This window comes from Dicentrarchus labrax, unplaced genomic scaffold, assembly GCF_905237075.1.
Source record: "Dicentrarchus labrax unplaced genomic scaffold, dlabrax2021, whole genome shotgun sequence".
Taxonomy (NCBI): Eukaryota; Metazoa; Chordata; class Actinopteri; family Moronidae; genus Dicentrarchus; species Dicentrarchus labrax.
The window spans coordinates 4,024,145-4,037,768 of NW_026136717.1; the positions used below are offsets into that span (position 1 = coordinate 4,024,145).

A 13,624-nucleotide genomic window follows, 5' to 3' on the forward strand; every position below is an offset into this window, starting at 1 on the left:
ATTATATTATATTGTGTCCTGGGCCTGTGCAATATACCTGTGCAATTTACACTTTATATAGAGTTTTGTGCAATTTATAATTACAATGCTCCCACTTTCTCTTTTGTTTAGGGTTTTATGCACTTTCTTTTTATTTCTAGAGAAGTATATGTTTTATAGATTTATGTGTCTTTCTTGTGTGTCTTTTTAACTTGACTCTTTGAGCAAACAACCGCACAAGAGTTCCTATGTGTGCAAGCACAAATGGCAAATAAAGTTCTTGAATCTTGAATCTTGATTCCAAGGGAGTGTTGATGTGCGGGGGAATGACACACAGCAAAGGGCCACAGGTCGGACTCAAACCCTGGGCCGCTGACTTGGTACTTGACAAAAGTAGCTAGATTGTTCTAGTTGCTGTTGTTGGGAGACTGGTGTTATTGTAAGTTAATGTGGACCTTTTTTGCTCAGTGGTGTGGTGTACTCTGTACTCTCTAACTTTGAGATTACTGCAGCAAGAGAAATCAGCAGAATTGTTCTTATGGTGCACGGATTGCCAGTTAACCATAGTAGTATAGTACAATATGATAAGGAAAGATGCAAGGTCAAAAAGGGATTATAGCACAGTATTGGAAGTTATTGTTGCCTAGTATAACCATAGTTGGATGCTTATTATAGAAAGACATACTTACAAGCAAATGGAAAATGTCAAATTAAAACTAAGAGCTAAGATAAAACTGACTGTGCTGTGTTGGTAAAACAATAAGCACCTGTTTTTGAATATTTTAATGATTTGCACACCTACATTATTATTATGAGTGATGCAATGAAGAACAGTCAAAATCACCATTTTGACCACATTGTCTATTTTTACAGTAATACAGCATATTCATCCTCTACATCATTTCAGATACTGATTTACATACAATGACAATACTGTATTCAATGATAAACATATACACTGTGGTCACTGTTTGATAACCTCACTTGATACATTTCATTTTGTGCACTATGTGAGATTTTTAGGCCAAATTTAGTAACTATAACTATTCAGAGTAGTAACAGAAATGTAATGCTGGGAAAAGGTAGCAGTTATCTGTCCAGAGTAAGTAGTTGTAATAGGTAACAGGTTAGTAAAAGATTGAGATTTATTTTTCAGACATATGTACATTGCAAGAGTTATTTGTTGTAAGAGATCTCATAGTTGCATGACTACACTGTAAAACATGGGGACAAAATCCACAGTCCTTGTTTAGCTCATAAACCCATTCTAATCCTTTAAAGTCAAACAAGACAGATGGTTTAATAGCAGTGCCTGAAATGGGCTGGCACTTTAGATTTTTGTCCACATGAGCACCCTTACTTCTTGTTGAGTACTGCCACCCCTGGTAAGCATGGTCGTACCCACCACTGTGGTAACCAAGGTCCAAAATTATACTAAACTGTGGCAGGTTTTCATATTATATAATACTAAAATCTTTACTATAGTCTGTTTAAAGTTATAAACATTGAATTTTATAGTATATGAGCTTTGAGAAAGCAACAGTAGCCGCAGCCGGCTGGTTTAATAGGAGCTTCTGTCCACATGATCCAAGATGCTCTGAACCCAGGGGAGACCTGGATCAGCACAGATGTGACGATGTTTTTTTGTGACCAAGCTGAAACAAAGAACAAAGAAAAAAATTAATGACTGAATAAATGAGTAAACCACAGTGAATAAATTAATTGATCAACTTTTTTATTAAATACATTTGTAAAGTCAAAACAAAAAACAAAAAAGATCTTTCCAAATATTAATTATATAATATTCTGAATTCTATTTTAAAGGTCCAGTGTGTAACATTGAGGAGGATCTATTGGCATTAATGGAAAATAATATTCATAGGTTTGTTTTCATTAGTGTATGATTACCTGAATATAGGAACTGTTTTTGTTACCTCAGAATGAGCCATTTTTATCTACATCAGTCCCTTTAAATAGAGTCCACCAGCTTTCTACAGTAGCCCAGAACAGACAAACCAAACTCTGGCAGTAGATAGAGCCTTTGGCATTTTCCATGAGTTTCCCAGCTACACATTTAGAAGGCTGAACTGTATTCAACTGGTTGCAATCTGCAACTTCACCACAAGATGTCACTGAATCCTACACACTGGTCCTTTAAATGTTGAATCCATAATTGAATTTACTTAATTAATTTAAATAATATAATGGTAATCGTAAAAATAATAATAATCGTTGTACCTTATAATAATTATTATTGTTACTATTTTGTTGCGTAAAGTCATTTACTGATTAAGACTAAAGTAAAGTTAACTTTTCTTACATGACTCCAGTCGTTGGGCACCGCATATCAGTGAGGTAATATTCAAAGATGAGATTTCTGTTGATTCTTCTTGGGTAGAATTTAAAGCAGCAGTCATCAGAAGAGATTGCATTTGAAGAGGAAGAAGAAGAAGGCCGTCTTGCCACAGCAGGGGACCCGGCTGGATGTGTCTCAAACCTGTCTCCAACAGTGGATACATGAACACATGACTGGGTTGTGCCTTTTTTACAGATGTGTCGTGCACTTTCATTTGTACAGAACGTTGGTCAGCTATGGTTGTGAGCTATATAAATAAACTTGACTGGATTTTGTTGGAGAACATTTAGTAATGTCAGCAGATACATACATTTAGCTTGATGTATTTTAATGATTCAAAACAAAACAATCCAAAGATCAAAACTTTACGTAATAAGTGGAGAGAAAAAGGAAGAACACATCATGTCACAAGTCAAACACAAATGAAACCACTTACTACAACTGCTATAAGTACTTTACAACTGCTACAAATAACAACTACTACAAGTAATAACACATTTTAAAGCACATCTGGGTCTGGCCCTAAGCTACATAGCAGAAATGTTGACCCCTTATGAGCCAGTTCACAGCCTTAGGTCCTCGCTTAAATCTAAAGATGTATTTGCCATAAGGACCCCCCAGCGTTGGAACGACCTGCCTGAGGAGATGTGGTTTGCAGAATGAGTGACTTCTTTTAGATCACTTCTTAAAACCCATTTTTATACACTTGTTTTCATGTGATGTTGTCTTTTTACTTTATTCTATTTGATCTCATTTTTATTTTTTATTTTTATTATTGGTGTTGTTATCATTATTATAACTACAATTATCATTGCTACAATGAACATTTCTACTACTACTACTGTAATGTGTAGCACTACCAGTACTACAAATGTGATATACTGTGATATATAATGAAATGTACAAAATAATAAGATGTACATGAGTTAATCATTTGTGTAAAAAGTATAAAGAAAGTTATAATTTTTTGTAATATAGAACCAAAGCTCAAAGTGTAAACAAAGAAAATAAAATACACGTATTACACTGTAAACAGCTATTATTTTGAAGCCATATTAGTTAACTTCAACTCACTTTACTCTGGGTTTGCTTCCTGGTGCAGGAGTTCTCAGGTCAACCAATGACAACTGTGAAATGTGAAGGTCTTTTGCTTGTGTACTCGTCTCCTGGCTGTGACCTTTGATCACATCGGTTAGGTTGCTGCTTTTATGCAGTGTGAAGTTTCTGGGTGCACACTCTGCAGAAAACACGTGAAGCAAGCATAGCAAAATACCAAACATATTAATACGGGTAAATATAATGTAAAATAAAAGATACATTTATAAAGTAGCATTTTACTGCATAATTGGTGTAGGTTAGATGATAAAGATATGATGGTATGAAGAAGATAACAAATTGATGAACTGACATTTTCAGCACATTTTCAGGATAAAGACAGACTTACCTTCAGTGGTTGTGTTGGTGTTGTTGGTTTTATTTGTGGTGTCGTTGGCTGGATGTAGAGTTGATGTCCAGTTCATGTCAGATTCAGGCTGAATACAAAACTCTCCAAACAGCATCTCCTCATCAGAGCTGTCAGAGCTTCTCCTCTGTACGGACACTGCAAATCACAACCCATCTTATTCTTTTATACAATTGCTTAAGCACTCTTTCAAAACCCATATAGTCAAAACACTATGCAAATGAAACACTTCATTCACTATTCAACAATTTATAAAAATGTGTCACCCTATGGCACAGACATGGTTCATACGATCTGATTCTGTTTGAACCAGTTGCACACTTCTGTGCTTAATCTAATCACTGTTTACTTTTCTAAGTCGTCTGTGATAGATTTTTTTCTGAGATTTTGTTGGAGTAAAGTACATGAATATACTGAGCAAATATTTATTTCGCTCCACAATGCAAAATCAGTCCATACATCCATGTATTTCCAAAGGTTTGCATTTTGCACTGGAAATCAGAACAGAGCATATTCTACACCCACTAGAGTTCAGGGCATATAACATCAGAAATAAATATGTAAATGCATTTTGTATTTTCTAAAAATATATATAAAATGTGGGTTCACAACTCATAAGTACAAGGAACGTTCACAATGGAATGTCTTCCTTTTTATTTCTGCAAACAGAGTAGAGCAGCCACACTGCCACACACGCTCTCTAGTGTTTCTGTGGACAGAATTCATTCTTTGGTTACCAAAGCTTTTATTGTATTGTATTTATCTAGGGGCAAACATAAGATAGATAGATACTTTATTTATCTCGAGGGAAATTCAAGGTAGGAATGTAATGTAGGAAGATAGGGCTGGCAGAGGCAGCGCAGAAGCAGAAACGCTCTCTGTGTGGACCCTACAGGTGTACGAGCTGCAGCAGTACTGTGAGGCAGCCCAGTGTGGACAAGGGTTAAGTACTGCAACAGTAAAACAGACAAAGGTTTCATTTTGCCTCAGTATCATGTCTCTCTGCTGGCTCAGGCCTTTGTCTACATCACAGGTAACAGTCTTGCTTGCCAGGCAACAGGGGGAAAACCCTCCACTGTGCCGGATCCAGTCTTAACGAGACTTCCCCCCTCTGTCACCACAGGTCTATCTTCTATTGGATTGAGGAAAGGAGAGGTGGAGGACAAACATTTATTAATCATTGGATGATGTTGAACCACTCACATATCCACATTCTATTCTAATCAATTGGTTTAATCACATAGAAGAGTGTCAACCATTTTGAGTCATTGTGTGTAATCGATAACAACTGTGTTGTAGTTGTGTTCAACTGCTGATCATGTTTACCATTCTTTCCATTTACCAATTCACAGAATGTACTGGACTATCATGCCCCCTTTCTCTATTAGCATACAGTCTCAGCTTTGATTAGTGGTTTGGTATATAATCACTAAACAATTGCAGTGCAATATGGGAAAAAAAGCTTTCCTTGCTGCTTGGCCCTGATGTAGGGCCTCAATGGAGTTAAAGAAGGGAGAGTATGGAGGGAGGTGCTGGAATTGTGGATGCTGATGAAACCAGTTTTGGGCCAGAGCAGATTGGTGGACAGATCACCTGTTTCCTCTTTACATTATGGCATTGAAATTGAACATTTAATAGTCGAAATTGAATTAAATTGAATTGACAATGCTTAAGCGTAGTGAGTTTACAATTAAGCGTCAAGTGTCCGTACACCTGACAGCTATGTTGGATCAGTTGGTTCAGAAGTGGAGTATTTTGAAACGCACTTCCTTGAAATGGCAAAGAAGTTAGTTAGATTTCTGTCTAATGTAGACAAGTGTGTGTAGTGTGAGGCTGACAATGTGCTTATAGTTAGTGTGCAGATCTGGGCTGAGGTAAGTTGAAGTAGTCATGAAATAAAATGTAATATGTAATATAAAATATTTAATTAATACTACAGTATAAAGTTATGATTAACTAATGTGATTATTAACACACTTTATTTTAAAACCGACAAAGTGCAACAGAAAACACAATATGAAACGTTTCTTACCTGAGGAAGGATCTGTTTGTAAAAAGAAGACAATCCATACAATGTTGAGAAGAACAACAATGACCTGAACAGTCCGCTGCATGTTTCTATCTCAAGTCAAATCAATTTTTATCACAAATCACTATTTAGCTCAGGGGGTTTTACAATCTGTACAATTTTCAATCTACTCTCTTCTTGTTAAACATGCCACTGTACCACAAACAGCCAGTGTTTGCATGTGTTGCAGGGATCTGAAAATAACCATTTACCCACAAAGCATTGCTCATGTACTATTTTTCTCTTGTTGCCGTCACGATGTATTACCACAGGTGAGGTTAACTCTTTTCCCACGTGCCTATAAAAGTTCTGTGTGCATATTTTCTAAAATACTAAGAATTGAAATAAAAAGTATTACAAAACATATTGGAGTCCTATTAATGATAATGTATTATTTATAAATATTAATAATGTGACTAGCAGTAGCCTTTCATTCCATGTGCACAAAGTACAGTATTAGCTGAATTGGTAAGAACTGTAGTAGTGATAATTGTAGTATTATTACTAGTAGCAGTAGTAGTATTAGTAGCAGTCAGTTAAGACTTAGAGCAGTAGTTGTAATGACACTATTAGTCTTATAGTAGTATAATGGCAGTCTTGTGTATTCATGTTTCTGTAGCGTTAAGGCCCAATGTACCCATGCTCTACAGTGGGCACTCATTTTTGCTATGTACTGGCAGCGGTCAGTATATCACACATGCTACGTCCCAGAGTAACGTACGGAGAGCCGAGGTCACAATGTCAGTTCTGAGTCTGAGTATTTACCGTCACCACATCTGGGCCTATTGGAGGCAGCTAATGCTAGAACCTGTTCTTCTATATTTTATGTTATATGTATTTTGATATTTTTGGTAACTTGAAATACAATTATCTGTTGGTTAGGTATTTTCATTTTTTTTTAAATCATACATACTTCATGGGCTTCTTTTTTTTCAAATTCATTGTTTTCTATTAGCTCTTTGGTTGTTTTAACTTTTCTAATGGAGGATAAGTTTATTAGAGAGTGAAGGCTCTGCTTTCAGGTCTTCAAAGTTTATATCTTAAATAATTATCTAAACTTTAAAAATAACATTAATTTAGTTCTCTTCACAGAAATGAATAAAATGCTGAGATATAGCCTACTGTGTATATTTTTTAAGATTTCTACAAATTTGTCAATACAGATCAAGCAAGTTTGTATTTTTTAGATTGGAAGGAACTGAGAGGAGACAAAGCAAAGTTTTCACACTGTTGACTGTATTGGTACAAGCTTTATATTGTATGATACTGTGGGCGATACAAAGCATCAAAAGAAATCACAAGAAATCACAAAAACATAGGATAAGTTGATCAATGTGCCAAAGAGCTCTAAATGGCTCCATCTAGAGGCTCCATTTTTAATTATTTCAAACAGATTTTCACATTAATGGTAAAATCATGACCACACTGTTACATGCATTTCACAGAATGTGATCTGACAAAGCAAAATAAGGCTGCAGTAACTATAAGGAGGAGCAGGCAGCAGGTGCTTTAAAGGGTCTTTTCGTCCACACATTTCATGATATTCTCAACCCACGAGAGACTCGGATCTGCACAGATGTGACGAGACTTTTGTGTAATCAGACTGAAAGAGAGAGAGTGAAAAGTCAATGTCATTAATGTCCGACTGTCTTAAATAAAATTAAAGAATTATTTAAAAAAATTCAAGATTTATGCAATGTACTTTATATCTGATGAGTATATAAGTATATGTGTGAAATGTGCACAACTGATTTGATTATTTACTGATTAATGTCATTGTATTAAAATAAACTTACATGACTCCAGTTTTTGGGCACCGATTATCAGTTAGGATATAATCACGGATGAGTTTTTTGTTAATTTTCCTCGGGTAGAATTTGAAACAGCAGTCGTCAGGACCGGTTCCATCTGAAACAAAGACCACAACGTAACATATTACCAGGGTGTTGAAAGAAGTAACACCTCTAACATAGAACACGGTTCAAATATAAAACCTAAGGTTAGCTTACTGCTGCAGATCACTGAAGAAAGCAGTGCTGCTCCCAGGATGCAAAGCAGAAGGATGTGACTGGTCCTCATGATGATGATGGAGATGTACTGATAACTGCTCCTCACCTGCAGAAAAAGGGCAACTAAACAAAAGTTGGTGTGGTGTTGCATTTATCAAGATCAAAAATGTTTCAAGGAGGAAAAAAAAAGGTGTTACCTGGTGTGGAAGAGGGAGGGGGTTTGTGGTTTCAAGGGGACTGAAGTTGACTGTCAGAAACTTTCCACTCGGTTTTTGAAAAGGTTGAGGGTAGATTGCAGAGGAAATGGTTGTGGTTAGCCCAGAGATGTAGCTCGAAGCATGACGGTGTATTACAGAAAAACCATGTGTTGCAATATTTCTAATAAATGGAAAGGCGATGAAAAGAGGTATTGGTGAATGGGTTTATTTATTTATTTTTTGCATTCATGGTGCATTTTTGGTCTAGTTTTTCGCTTTTCTTCTGCTAGTAACCGGCCTAATCAGGTTTGCTCAGTAGAATAAAACTATCTATTTAAACCTTTAGGCCAACAGGTTGTTCAAGCAATCAGAAAAAAAATTTAAATTTCAATATCTTTAATTCAAGACTGATAGTAATCTGAATTGCTATTTCATGTCACTTCATTCATTCTGCATGAGATCATGTTAGTGGGGAGGAATTATACCTATACAGGTCATATCAGTTAGTAGTGAGTGTAACATTTGTCCCACTGGTGTCATTTTCAGTCGACACCAAAGCTGAAAGTGAGATTATGGTTAACGTTTGTTTTTTAGCAAAGATTCAAGAAATATTATTTAAACTCTGAGAAAATCGATCGTAACAAAGGCAGATATAACATTTACAGAAAGTAATGGACCAGAATGCAGTGCTGCAACAAAACTTGTTTTATTTAGATTAAAGTCAAAATGAACAAATCAATAGTTTTAACAATGTGTGTGATGAACTCGTAGAGAATCACCACTGGACTCCTTTCAGCTCTACCCAGCATTTTTTAGCATCTTTCAGCTCATTGTTTTGGTCCACAATGTTACTGTTCTCTCTCATCAACCTCACTGACAGACGCAGCAGGCAGCCATTATCAGCGACACAGCTGAATCTACTGTACACAACCTGCCCATTACCCAACAGCAAACAGACAGTTGGGGACTAGATACATAGTGGAGCATTTAGCTGCTAATCTGCCAGATTTGTTTCTCAGAAGTTGGTGGAAAACAAAAACAGAGCTAAAAGCAGAGTGAAGGTGGCCCAAAACACAACCAAATTAACACTATTAACATGGGTCCCTTTCCATTGAGTCCGCCATGTTGAAACAGTAGCCCAGAAAGGACAAACCAAATACTAGCTCTGGATAGGGGCGTCATTTTTTTTTTACACATTTCGAGGACACCATAGTTCCTCCTTTACACTTGGAGGGGGAAGATGAAGCGAGGGAGTTGCGATATGCAACCTTACCACTAGATGCCACTAAAGCCTACACACTGGACCTTTAAGCCACTATGAAGTTAATAGTAAACCAGAAGGTAACCAGTTGCATTCAACAAAACATTTTATTGTGTAATATGTCCAGAGAGAGGGTATATGTTTTTCCTTGAAAGGACAGTCTTCATAGTAACTCATTCTACCTCCTACACGGAGAGAAAGCCAAAAAGATATTCAAGTGAAAATACGCCCTGCATTCTTCCATTAGCCGCTTTTATGGCAAGTCCCTTCTCATAGAATACTGTGTTATCAGGCAAAGTATGAAACCTGATGGATCAAGGGTATTTACACCTCACCTCATACATGGTCTTCCACTCCTCTCAGGGGTGGTGTTACATCCGGGCCTTGTGGTCATGACTGCTGCTAAAGCATAAGCTAAAAATCTCCTAAAGCTGCAAATGGTACGTTCTTCAAGGAGTTTTTAAACTGGCTCTCGCAATTTAATACTGATGCCTATCTATATGAGCTACATAAACAAACAAGACCATCAGTATATCTATATAGGTATTAATGCCTGCCAACGTCAGTCGGTCAGATTCCTCTTGACATCAATGAAACAAGGTGATAGAAACACTACCACTAATGTCCACAGGGGCCGGCAGAATCAACACAAAACTGATTCATGAGAGGTCAGCTAATGAAATAAAAAGTCAAAAAAATGCAGCCAAATGCTGGAACTATTGTTTCCCCCATGACACACTTTGACTCTGACTCCGTTCATGTGAACAAAGACAGTGAAGCACTGCTGGTTGAATATGTACAGCTCTTTATTTTAATAAAACCATTGTTTATATACATTTCAAGTGAGATACAGCTGCATGGTAACCCTCTGCTGTCTCCATCTATGTCCATCAGTCCTCTACAGTACACGGGTCTCTGGAGGAGAAACAAAAACAGACAATGCAAAACAAACAGAACCCAAGAAGATACAGACATCCAGCAAGTCAAACAGCATATTACACTTTTTATTTAAATTTACTTTGATTGAATTTTGATTCTGGCCACTGTGGATCATACAGTGTGATAGAAGGGCAGTCAGCAGGTAGTGTTGGTAGAGCTGGGTCAATTCATACACAGGCCAGCCTCTAATGTAACAACTAGTAACTAGCAGATCTCATTACGGAAATACCACACATACACACATAAAACAAACACACACACACACACACACACACACACACTTCAGCTTGTTTAATCAGCTGGTCACTACTTAAGCATAAAAAAAACAAAGGATGGAAAACCCGTTTAAACCTGCGAGTGATGACATAAAGTGATGATGAGAGGCACAAATCAAAGGCTTACATGAACGTGCAAAAAGCTTTTTATTGCAGTCCTGCGGTGTGTCGCCACACCGGGGGAGTGACGGGGGAAGGAGTGCATCGAGATGAGGGATCAGAAAGTCTGCTGCATGTTGCTGAGCTAATGCACACACAGCGCTGTCTGTAAGCAGCTGTGGGCCCGCCGACATGATGATTTACAGATGAAAGGCGCTTCCTGTTTGTGTGTTATACTTCAGCCGTGGTCCATTCTTCTTCAAGGCATTTAATAAGTGTAATGTGGCCTCAGTGGGGACAAGAGATACTGAGACAAAATAGAGACGTGACCGATATTAACAGGGCACAAAAAGAAGTGAGCTCCATCTCACACAAACTCAGTAGCACAACACATCGGATGAAGCAGCTTCACAGCCAGCGACAGGACAGTTACTGCGTTCACACTGACAAATGCAGTTAGTGGTTTCTTTTGTTTCACGGGTGTTGACAGAGAATTCTTCACCAACATCAACAACCAATGAGATTTCTACATTTCTCAACTCTTATTTCATTTCATGAACAGATCTGTGCAAAAATGGCAAAAAAGACATTTAACCAACTGTTGCTCTCCACTGTGGGATCAACATACTTCACTTTAACTTTGCACAGTATAGTCTACGTCAACTCATCAAAACAATGCCGGTAACAAAACTTCATGCAAATACTGGCCCCGCCCACCACAGGTCAGGATGGAGTGACACATTTACCACAGTGTGAATGTAGCGTCAGGGCCCCGACATGTCTGACAACCTCAGAGAAGCAGCCACAAAGCCTGGAAGAACACGTTTGAACCTGACGGTCCGACGGTGACCACTGAGACACACGGCACAGGAAATGACTGAAATCCAAACAAAAACAAACAAGCTAACTGTTTTCATTCCACTGCGAATCGCAAGTTTTGCTTTGCTTGGACTGGTGTTAGCCTGGGTCTGTAGCTTGTGTTATAAGCAGACAAAACGTGGTGAGAAACTGTAAGAACATCTGTCCAGCTGGTTGTTCACCATTTTAGTACAAAGACAGACAGATCAGGCCGTAGACCTGTATTTGATAAGTAGTCCCAGGGATCCCTGTCTGATAAGATTTAGTTATTCCCTAACTGTCTGTACTGTAGAGTGGCAGATTAAAAGAGAAGAGAGTGAAACCTACGAAGAGAATAATCACTCTTATTCATTCTCTTGCTGAGCTAACTTCTAGTGGATTAAATAATAGTCAAATCGAAATATCCCCTGACCCTAGGTTGAGAACCACTGGATAAGAACACCTACACAACATACTTGCTTTTAACAACACGCTTTTTTCAAAATCTGTTAATCTGGTGAGCAACTGCCCATCACAATGTCACTTTCTGTTTTGTTCGACCATCCGTTCAAAACCCAAACACATTCAACTTTCTATCACATAAGACAAAGAAAGCAGCACATCCCATTCATATAATGAAATTATTTTCTTTCTTGTAATTGAATTGATGAATGGTTTCACCTCCATCAACTGCTATATAAACATACCAAAACAGCAGCACAACCTAAGCAGGGTATTGTCGTGTTTGCGTTCAAAATCAGGAGTTGTCGAGGGGATATCAGATGACTGAGCCTTAATCTGCCCTCCAGTGGACAATTAATGCTTCAGAGCCACAACCTCTTGTCTGTGTTTACGTGTTGTTGAAACCGAGTGCGTACGAGTTTGGGTGGAGAGAGGCTCAGCAACAACCCTTCATGTGACTGGAACAATGTCCTGTTAATGTTCCGTTGTCCTTTTGATAAATATTAAATAAATACACACACATACCAAGACATCAGGAGGCTAAACACGAACAAGCTGAAATGTAGCTCAAACATATTCGGTGCGGGGGGAAGTTTGTGTCGGATGCGGTATGTATGACCTCATTATTTACTCCAGTTTCATTGACATAAATATACTGTAAAATGCATTTTACAGGCAGCTTATGAACTCTTTTTAGAGGGTTAAAACACTTCATTAAACGTAACAACGTGGTGCTCTCAGAGACACCAAAGTTGTCTTCAGGTGTTTAACCTACAGCATACAGGTTATGTGCATTTTTGTGGACCAAAAAAAAAAAAACTCTCCAAGAGCTGACTTCATGGAATGGTTCAGGAAACAAATGAGAAGCACACAGGTCGAAGGACAAAATTTAACTCAGACAACGTGAAGGAATGACTTAAAGTTTTGAGTAAAAAGGTGCAGAGACAAAGAGATCCAGACACACAGAGACACTAGCTGAGGTTCCACTTAATGCATTTCAACACAGTAATTTACAGATCAGACTCTGGATCATTCTAGGACATAGGATTACTTTCCCTGACTGATATTCTTTAGAGGTTGGGAGAGACTTTTTGTCATAAAAACTGCCAAATCTAAAGAAAAGACAAGTGGAACTGTAGCTAGAAAGACAGCAGAGAATTAAAAGTGGAGGATTTAAGTAGTAACTGGTATCTCTGTGGGTTCCTCTGGTCTGTGGAGACCTGAATCAGCCTGGTGGGTGGATGTGTGTGGGAGTGTGCGATACATTCTTCAGCCTCTGCCAGCTACACTTTCCAGTCCACTGCTGGGCCTCTGAGCAGAGGGAGATAAATAAGGCCTCATTTTCCTTTTCACACCCCTCCCTCATCACGGACAGACCCTAGAGGGTCCTGTTTCCAGTTTGAGCAGTGACACGGCTCTGGAGAAGAGGTTTATCACAGCGGCTACAACCAGATATGTCCTGTTGACGTTGAACAAAGGTTTCTCAGGTCCCTCCAGCCTGCTAAGAGTCCAGTTTGTCTGGTTGAGTCCGTTAGTGTGTGATGGTTTTTCCTCTGATCTCAGCTCAGCGCTTCAGCACCGGGCTGCCTCGCTCCGGATCTTTCTGTAACGCCTGCAGGACCTGAGTAGACGGAAGGAGATACAGTTAAAAAAATAAATAAAAATTAAGTGAGAAACTAC

At 38.2% G+C, this 13,624-nt stretch overlaps 3 protein-coding genes across 3 annotated transcripts in view; all 3 read right to left on the bottom strand.

Moving 5' to 3' along the window:
- Positions 1–747: 747 nt before the first annotated feature.
- On the bottom strand, positions 748–6,047 carry LOC127349516 (uncharacterized). Its single transcript, XM_051375329.1, has 5 exons — positions 5,830–6,047; positions 3,780–3,935; positions 3,410–3,572; positions 2,300–2,476; positions 748–1,634 (listed from the first exon to the last, which is right to left on the bottom strand). The coding sequence occupies exons 1-5, from the start codon at positions 5,909–5,911 to the stop codon at positions 1,541–1,543; spliced, it is 672 nt and encodes a 223-aa protein (XP_051231289.1). The 5' UTR covers positions 5,912–6,047; the 3' UTR covers positions 748–1,540.
- A 1,033-nt stretch (positions 6,048–7,080) lies between these two features.
- On the bottom strand, positions 7,081–8,043 carry LOC127349520 (C-C motif chemokine 3-like). The gene is made up of 3 exons (XM_051375334.1): positions 7,875–8,043; positions 7,662–7,773; positions 7,081–7,468 (listed from the first exon to the last, which is right to left on the bottom strand). Exons 1-3 carry the CDS (start codon positions 8,023–8,025, stop codon positions 7,375–7,377), a joined length of 357 nt encoding a protein of 118 aa, XP_051231294.1. The 5' UTR covers positions 8,026–8,043; the 3' UTR covers positions 7,081–7,374.
- A 2,077-nt stretch (positions 8,044–10,120) lies between these two features.
- The window catches only part of tbc1d14 (TBC1 domain family, member 14), a 39,017-nt gene continuing 35,513 nt past the window's right edge, over positions 10,121–13,624 (bottom strand). The window contains exon 15 of the mRNA XM_051375458.1: positions 10,121–13,565. Within this exon, the coding sequence (XP_051231418.1) occupies positions 13,509–13,565 (57 nt within the window). The 3' untranslated portion in view covers positions 10,121–13,508. The remainder of the gene's footprint in view (positions 13,566–13,624) is intronic.

Bases quoted from the DNA above. Each gene is read 5' to 3' on its own strand.
- LOC127349520 (XM_051375334.1), bottom strand. From the start codon at position 8,025: ATGCAACACCACACCAACTTTTGTTTAGTTGCCCTTTTTCTGCAGGTG. The intron at 7,774-7,874 runs GTAAGCTAACCT...TCTTTGTTTCAG, and splicing joins TTCTTCAGTGATCTGCAGCA to ATGGAACCGGTCCTGACGAC. The intron at 7,469-7,661 runs GTAAGTTTATTT...TCTCTCTTTCAG, and splicing joins TGCCCAAAAACTGGAGTCAT to TCTGATTACACAAAAGTCTC.
- LOC127349516 (XM_051375329.1), bottom strand. From the start codon at position 5,911: ATGCAGCGGACTGTTCAGGTCATTGTTGTTCTTCTCAACATTGTATGG. The intron at 3,936-5,829 runs GTAAGAAACGTT...TGTGATTTGCAG, and splicing joins ACAAACAGATCCTTCCTCAG to TGTCCGTACAGAGGAGAAGC. The intron at 1,635-2,299 runs GTAAGAAAAGTT...TCTTTGTTTCAG, and splicing joins TGCCCAACGACTGGAGTCAT to CTTGGTCACAAAAAAACATC.